The following is an 8,363-nucleotide window of genomic DNA, read 5'->3' on the forward strand; positions in this document are numbered from 1 at the left end:
TCTCCGATGATGTTTAATAAAAAATTATTATGCGCGCGCAGAAGAAAAAAACAAAAAACCTAGATTTTTCTATATTTTTCCGTTAAAATGTCTGAAAGGGAGAGGTAAAACAAGAATGAACAAGAACGGACATGTTCGCTTTACGTTACGTCGACCGTTGAGTTATACAAATATCGAATAAAGGATTATATCTATTATAAATTAACAAAAAAATGTTTTAAATTATTCTGTAAGAAAAAAAGGGATAGACTTTCAAAGAAGACTGAAATGGAAGAGATAAACAAGAACGAACAAGAACGTACAAGTTCGTTTTACGATACTTCGACCTTTTGAGATATAGAAATTATTGAAAAAAGGATTCTGTTTAAATTAAGCAAAAAATTCTTTTTAAATTATTCTGTAAGAAAAAAAAAGGGATAACCTTTCAAAGGAGACTGGAGAGAGGTAAACAGGAACAAATTTGATTTATGATATGACTCTATCTGATTCATGTTACAAAAATTATTGGAAAATGGAATGTGACTTGAAAAGAGAGTAAATTTTTTGTAGATTGCTCCGTATGGAAAAAAGGATAATTTATCTTAGAAAAGGGTTTAACAAATAAGAAATACTCGTCAATCAAAGTAAGAATATTTACAAAAAATATGAAGAACCTTAGTTGCTAACTGAACAAACTCAGGAGGAGGAGGAGGTAGGGAAACGTCTTTTTGAACGTATTTTTCCGAGTGAATAAATAGTGCGCAGATTGGAAATTTAACTCTAGTTCTGCTTCTAGCTCTCGTCGTGTCGAGTTATTTTGATTTTCCGTAACATATTTTCTATAAGTCTTGTTACGAGTGCAGAAAATGGCGATTCGTGAATTACTGTCCAAATTTTTTATAGTCGCTTGCAATCTCAATCAAAAATTGATCGCAAGCGATTATTTATTTAAATTATCAGATAATACCGAAAACAATTACAAAGTTTTCGAAAACTTTACGCGAGAGTGCTCCAGTACGCTGCTATGTGTTATGCATAAACTGGGGCACTGTGACGAGGTGATGACGCTAATAATCTCGCGTCATATAGAAGTGCGTGAATATTTCCATCATGAGGAGGATGACGCTGGTGGCTATATTAATGAGTTTCATCGAAGGATCATCAATAACGCCGGGGTAGGAGTAGGTAAGCCCTGTCAAAATAAAATTTTATATTTTTTTTTTTAAAAAAAAAGGATTCATTATTATTAATTACGTTATAATATTTCTTTTATAGCTTCAAATCGTCAAGTGGTATGTGTTAATCCTGTGCAATACGTGCGACGTGGGCCTCTGAGTCTGTGGCGACGACGACGCCACGCAGAGGATGAAGACGAGGTTGTTGCCGCACGTAAGTTGGAAAAATAAAAATATTGATCAAATGCTGGAAATTTCCTTTATTAAAATATTTTTTATTTTTTCTAGGAAGAGCGCGAATCGAACCGCCGAATAATGCGGTGCTTCCACCGTCGTCCAATGTACAACGTATCCCTCTCATCGAAATAGGTAAGACGATTTTAAAAAATATCCATTGTAAAATATAGTTCATATAATATTACCGTAATAAGAAGAAAACTAAAAACATTTTTATTTTAGATGATGATGATGATGATGATGATGATGATGATGATGATGATGATGATGATGATGGTGGTGTCGATATCATTGGAGATTCGCAGCGATCGAGGAACTCATCAATCGTCATTTCTTTGTCGTGTAAGTTCAAAAAATCAGTTAACGGAACATAGGGTTAGTTCTGGAAAAAAAGAAAAATAGCAGTAAAAATTATTTTCTAGCACGCGAAAATGAAGAAGAGGAAGAAGAAGAAGAAAATGGTTCGAATATTTTCGACTATGAGAACAACGAAGACGCCGCTGATGAGACAAATGAAGATATTGCCAATGATGCAGCCGACGAAATTGCGGAGACTCGGAACGTGACGGAAGAAGAAGTCACAGAAGAGGAGGGAGACAATTATGTCGAAGGTAATGATATTTTACTGTTCACTTTTAACCCGTTGTTTCGAGAAATTTTTCTTAAACATACATTTTTTCTATTAAAAGTTTCCTACTCACCGGTTTTACCGCTGTCGCCGGAATATTAGCGAGGGTTCTCGAACGAAAAAAATATCCCGATTCACGATCATATGAAGCAGCTAAAGGTGAGTTACCTTACTTTGCTGTTACATTATGACACGTGGGGAGCGGGATAAGACTTAGGTATAATATAGCAAAGTCAACGAAATTTAAATAAAGATTTTGTTTAACTTTTCAGTACAAATTGGAGGTGGTGATGCTGTCCAATCCTCTAACGCTCTTTCTTCGCCTTCACAAAACGCAAGGCAAGATCAACGACTGACGTCATCCCCGCGGTCCCGTCAGTCGACATCGTCACCAACGCCGACACCATCGCCGACGCGGTCGCCGACACCGCCGCCGACACTACCGTCGCCGGCTGCAACGTCACCTCGGCAAGCTCAATATCGACAGCAGGAGCAGGAGCATCAGCAACAGGAGCAACGATGTCGGCAGCACGAGGTCGGCAATAATTTTAATTATATAGATTTACGGGCGGAAAACTCGCAGCGCTTTAGGAATTTTGCGATTCTAGGGAGGGAGGCGACTTTCGCGATACGTCCGCCGCCTGAGGGTAGTCGTATCGCTCAATGGTTAGAAAACGCGTTTCGTGAAATCCGAACGTACGCGCTACATTCGTGCGAACCGAGCGATTTCGTCGGGTTATCGTTCGAGTCGGCTGATTTAGCGCGTGGTCCGGCGGGATTGTCGTTTCGTCCATCTCGCGACCTAACCCACGAGGACATATGGGGACTCGTAAGTTCACTGGCGCAAAGTGCTGGAGGAATCGATATCGCGGAAAATTTTACCTTACGAGTCTTCAGAGTTTCGCTACCTACCGGTCGTGGATCCAATCGATTAACGCGCGAAGACGTAGCCAAACACTCAATTTTGCAAATTATCAATTCCGACAATTTATGTTTCCCCCATTCGCTTGTAGCACGTGTGCATTACGAACGCGGGCAGTTGCGCGTAGGGAACTACATGAAAGGTGGGAATCCGTGAGACACCAGCATTCTTCTTTATAACGTGAGTTGGCCAAAGAATTAACGATTTCTGCTGGTATCACGATTCTCGAGGAGGGATGTGGAATTCGTGAAATCGAACAATTCCAACGGTTTCTCGCCGCGGAAAATATCGCGATAGTTGTTTACAATTTCAGTACTTTTGGTCGCGGCGAGAATCCGTTGTATGACGGCTGCGTGTTACTCTCTTCCCTAGGTCGTGAACCTTCATTCCGATTAAACATTATGTTTTACGAGCGTTCATGGCATTATCAACCAATTTTAAATATGAAAGCCGCTGCCGGTTCTCGAGGGGGTATTGCGTGGCGTGCAACACCGGATATCGGAACGGTAGAGAACATCGTTGCGCGAAAAAATGTCCACGACGTTACGCGTTTCCGTCATGTGAGGGTTCCAGCGCCGAGTTGGTTAGGTGCGATTCGTGTAATCGTACGTTCTTCGAAAATTCCTGTTTCGAGCGTCATCGTGCGGCAAGATCTCCCGACGGAAAATCGATCCCGAGATTTGCAAATCCGTTAGAGTTTGCAACGACTGTGGACGCTTCGCGAAATCGAATCCACGTCACGGCTGCGACGTTATCTTTTGTAAAATTTGCCTCTCGTTGCAAACTTCGAATCATCTTGTTACATGCAGCCTCTTCGTCGTAAAGTCACAGTCGAAGACCCCCGGAGAGAGGACGAGTGCTGAGACATTGCGAGAAGAGAAGCGAGTAAATGACGAGAATGACGTCGAAAGTGTGAATGATGCGCGAAATAAAAAAGATCGCGTCGCGTTCGTGTTCTACGACTTCGAAATTCGACAAGATGAAACGCTCGAAGGAGCGGAGAATGTAAAGATACACATACCGACTCTTTGCATCGCGCAACAAATTTGTGAAACCTGCGCGGAAATACAAGAAATGTCGACGTGATGTCGCTGGTGCGATGTGTGTGAATTTATTTTTCGCCGTGATCCGGTAAAAGAAATCGTAGATTTCGCAACACGAACGTCGAAATATTTTAACAAAATAATTTGTATCGCGCATAACGCGAAAGCGTTTGACGCTCAATTCATCTTAAAATACATCATAGAACAATCCGGTATAACTCAAGAGCCATGAGTGATTTTGAACGAGACGAAAATTGTCGTGATGACGCTCGGTAACACGAAATTTATTGATAGCTCAAATTATATGCCGATGCGATTATCTGATTTACCTAAGGCTTTCGGCCTGCAAGATAAATCAGGTAAGGGCATCTTTCCTCATTTGTTCAATACAAAAGAGCATCAATAGTATATCGGGGCAATACCTAGCGCACGGTATTATTCACCCGAACAAATGAAACCCGAGTAACGCGAGCATTTTATAAAATGGTACGACGAAATGAAACAATCCGGCTTCATTTTTTATTTTCAACGCGAAATAGTTAAATATTGTCGTAACTACGTAGATATCCTTCGACGGGCGTGCATGGCTTTCCAAAAAATCTTTCTTGAACGTGGGAACGTGTGTCCGTTCGTGGAATGCACGACTATCGCTTCTACGTGTATAAAAGTTTTTCGCAGAAACTTTTTACGCGGAGAGGAAATAGGAGTCATTTCGGCGGGCGGATATAGATATAAAGATAATCACTCGCGCAAAGCCGTGCAGTTAGTGTGGATGGAGCGTAAGTTCAATCAGCGGATAAATCACGCGGGGCGATGGCGCGAGTTTCGGATTGCTGGCACTCCCGTCGATGGATATTACGAAATCGAATCGGAGAACGAGACGCGACGTTACGTGTTGCAGTTTCACGGCTGCTTTTGGCATGGTTGTCCAAAATGCTATCGAATAAATCGCGAAAATAATTCGTCCACCGATCATAGCGCTACGAACGAACTCTCGCGGTGACATGGCGTCTTCGACGACAGGGATACCAGGTAATGGAAAAATGAGAGTGCGATTTCGATCGGGAAATGCGAGAGAATAACGAGATGCGAAATTTTCTTGAAAATGTTCCGATAATAAAGAACTCGCCTCTCGATCCGCGCGATGCATTTTTCGATGGTCGAACGGGAAATATAGTAACCCGATGTGAAGTTATGGTACGGAGAAAATACGCTACGTAGACGTATGTTCTCTGTATCCTTATGTACTGCTAAAACGGGTACTTTTCCGATTGGTCATCTAAAGATGCACATCGGAGAGGAATGTTCCGAGTTAATCGGCGTAGCTCCGGATTTCGATTTCAGTTCGATCGAAGGACTCGTTCGTTATAAAGTACTTCCTCCGCGCGATCTCTTTCATTCGGTACTTCCGTATCGCATACGTGGCAAATTGTTGTTGCCGCTGTGCCAGAGTTGCTGCGAAACGTTCTCGCCAACTGAGTGTAGTCACAGTCTCGCCAAGCGTGAATTCGAGGGTACCTGGGTATCCTGTGAATTACACAAAGCCGTCGAGAAAGGTTATCGCGTGTCGGAAGTGAGCGAAATTTGGCAATACGAGGTCATGCGATATGATCCCGCTACACGGCAGGGTGGATTGTTTACCGAGTATATAAATAATTTTTTGCAATTGAAGCAGGAAGCTAGCGGATGGCCGAACGAATGCGAGGATGACGCGGCTAAGGAGTGTTATCTTCGGGAATACGTGGAAACCGAGGGTATCGTTCTCGATAGAAATAGCATCGCTCGAAATCCTGGTCTACGTTCGGTTGCAAAACTCTGTTTAAATTCCTTTTGGGGAAAATTCGGTCAACGGTTCAATTTGCTTAACACCGAGATCGTGAAAAATTACCAGCGATTGGCAACTTTGCTGACGAGTCCGGAACACGAAATAACCGATATATTACCCGTCAACGACGAGGTAATATATTATACATCTCGTGGAGATTGTGAGAAGAGGCGGTCGTAGCTTCTCCGCAGACCAACGTTGTGATCGCGGCATTCACGACGGCGCTGCAGGCCTATTCTGTAACTCGTTAAGACTGCTAGCGACGAGTGTCGGTTCGTTAAGTTACCGAAGTGATGCGTTAGCGAGAAATGGTATTCTGTAGGACTCGGATAACGAATTTTGACGGTATCGCATTCGTTAAGTTATCAAAATTCGTCGATTGCGGCCATTATCGAAGCGAGGGGTTCAGGACCCCTCGTTAACGTATAACGACGCTCGGTAGCATACGTAGTACCAAAAGTGTTGTACTGCTTTGCTTATGTGTTGTTGTGTATTTCAAAACACGTTTGTAAAATAATTGTTATAAATACGATTGTGAATTTATTATTGATTTATTAAAGCGTAAGAGATAAACAACGTATTTGAAACAACTTTTTCTTATTCATAGATCTATTTGCGCTGTTGAAATATTGACAGTGAAAAGTGAGGTTGTGTTATTGATCATGAAACGATCGTTATATAACACTGTTTCAAAATTATTAACTAGAAGTTTGTTCGCGTTGTGTACTTCGACATGCTCCTATCGTACTCTTTCGAACAAACACGTTTGAATAGAACATGTGATAGGAGCATGTTGGAGTTTGCGACTCAAACAAACCTTATATTCTAAGAATATTTATAATTTTAAAGAAATAGAAACATAATGGCAGTCGGATTCCTCATTTGGGAACTTATGGTACTGCAAGAAAGAGTGCGACAAATGGAAAGGCGCATAGAACGGAAAATATTGAGAGACGCGCAGAATCCATTTGATCTCCCTCGTAATGAATTCATGCATATTTTTCGCATAAGTCCAGATCTTGCAATGGAATTGACGAATTTGTTAAGGCCTGATCTCATTCGTCAACGTTCTACTGGTATATCTCCTGAAATACAAGTAATTATTATATTCTCATGTGACAATGCTTCTTGATTTATAGTCATACTAACTGAAAATTTAAGCTATTTTCATTGTACGATGTTTTTTGCAGACATTGATAACCATTCAGTTTTATGCTTATGGCAGTTATCAGAGACCAACGGGGGATCAATTCAACTTCAATGTAAGCTAACCAGTAGTTAGCCGATGTCTTCATGCAGTGACAACTTCGATTAATCAGCGGCTCTTGCGCCGTTGGGTGCAATTTCCCATGACTCGAGAAGCACGCCAAGCGGCACGTACAAAATTCCATAATGCACCACAGCCGTTCGAAGGAGCAATCGGAGCAATTGATTGCACCTTCATTAATATTTTAGGTCCAACAGAACACGAAGAAGCATTTGTAAACCATCATGGAAATCATTCGTTGAATGTGCAAGCTGTAATTCAATTGACTTGTAATATACATTAGTATCAAAAACTTTTATTTAACTTCTGGTAATAATTTTATGTACTTTCAGATAGTAGACCCAGATATGAAATTGCTCAATATCAATTCAAGATGGCCAGGGGCAAGAAACGATTCCTTTATATGGATCAATTCTCCAATCCGTCGGGCAATGCAATTTCACTACGATATGGGCGAGCGTCGAACGTGGTTAATCGGTAAATGACTACGACTGTACAGAAATAGTTTGACGTTTGTTACAAATGGACATTTTTTTGTACATTTTCGAATAATCCACGACACACTAAGACGTATTTATATGAGTATATTTTCACAGTTTCGCAACGTACATTTTCATAAAATTCCTAACAGGTGATTCTGGATATCCGCTGGAACCGTGGCTTATGACAACCTTGCCGCAATACCGTGCAGGAACTCGACAATTTCAGTATACAATTGATTTATGCAAAGCAAGGAATGTAATCGAGCGGTTTTTCGGCTGTTTTAAAGGCATGTGGAGATGTCTCTCGTACCAACGTGTGTTTGTATGATCCGACGTTTGCTGGACATATCGTTAATGCATGTGCCGTACTGCATAACATGCGACTTCATTACCGCCTGCCTGCAAATGGTTTTTATGTTGAAGATGAAGTCAATGTTGGTATGCCAATACAAGATGTTGGGCAAGCCGAAAATGAAATCAGGCAAGGCCCTCGTGCTGTAGCACAACGCATTCAGGATCAAATTATACGAGAAAGATATGGACACATTCCTGAAGGTAACCCAGATGCTAACTGAATGTTCAACGATAAGTTTGGAAACCAACGATGCCTCAAAAATAGGTCCTTGAGCTCTTACACAACGCATTCAGTACCAAATAATGCGAGAACGATATCCTAATGCTCCCTTTGCCGAAGCCGCTGATGGGTGAATACGCCATGATAAATCATCGTATCAAAATATATATATATAATATCATCATGTAATTTGTGAATATGTACTTGTAACGTCCGGTGCGCCTACGGAGT

At 41.3% G+C, this 8,363-nt stretch overlaps 1 protein-coding gene and 1 long non-coding RNA gene across 2 annotated transcripts; both read left to right on the forward strand.

Annotated features, from left to right (window-relative positions):
- Positions 1 to 1,262: 1,262 nt before the first annotated feature.
- On the forward strand, positions 1,263 to 1,627 carry LOC108729647 (uncharacterized). Its single transcript, XR_001936945.1, has 3 exons — positions 1,263 to 1,368; positions 1,443 to 1,523; positions 1,614 to 1,627. It is a non-coding gene; the product is annotated as an uncharacterized lncRNA (long non-coding RNA).
- A 16-nt stretch (positions 1,628 to 1,643) lies between these two features.
- LOC108729638 (uncharacterized) lies at positions 1,644 to 4,027 on the forward strand. The gene is made up of 5 exons (XM_018458828.1): positions 1,644 to 1,717; positions 1,928 to 2,002; positions 2,081 to 2,178; positions 2,292 to 3,093; positions 3,751 to 4,027. The coding sequence occupies exons 1-5, from the start codon at positions 1,644 to 1,646 to the stop codon at positions 4,025 to 4,027; spliced, it is 1,326 nt and encodes a 441-aa protein (XP_018314330.1).
- Positions 4,028 to 8,363: the final 4,336 nt, after the last annotated feature.

Source organism: Mycetomoellerius zeteki, unplaced genomic scaffold (genome assembly GCF_001594055.1).
Source record: "Mycetomoellerius zeteki isolate Tzet28-1 unplaced genomic scaffold, Tzet1.0 scaffold1180, whole genome shotgun sequence".
NCBI lineage: Eukaryota > Metazoa > Arthropoda > Insecta > Hymenoptera > Formicidae > Mycetomoellerius > Mycetomoellerius zeteki.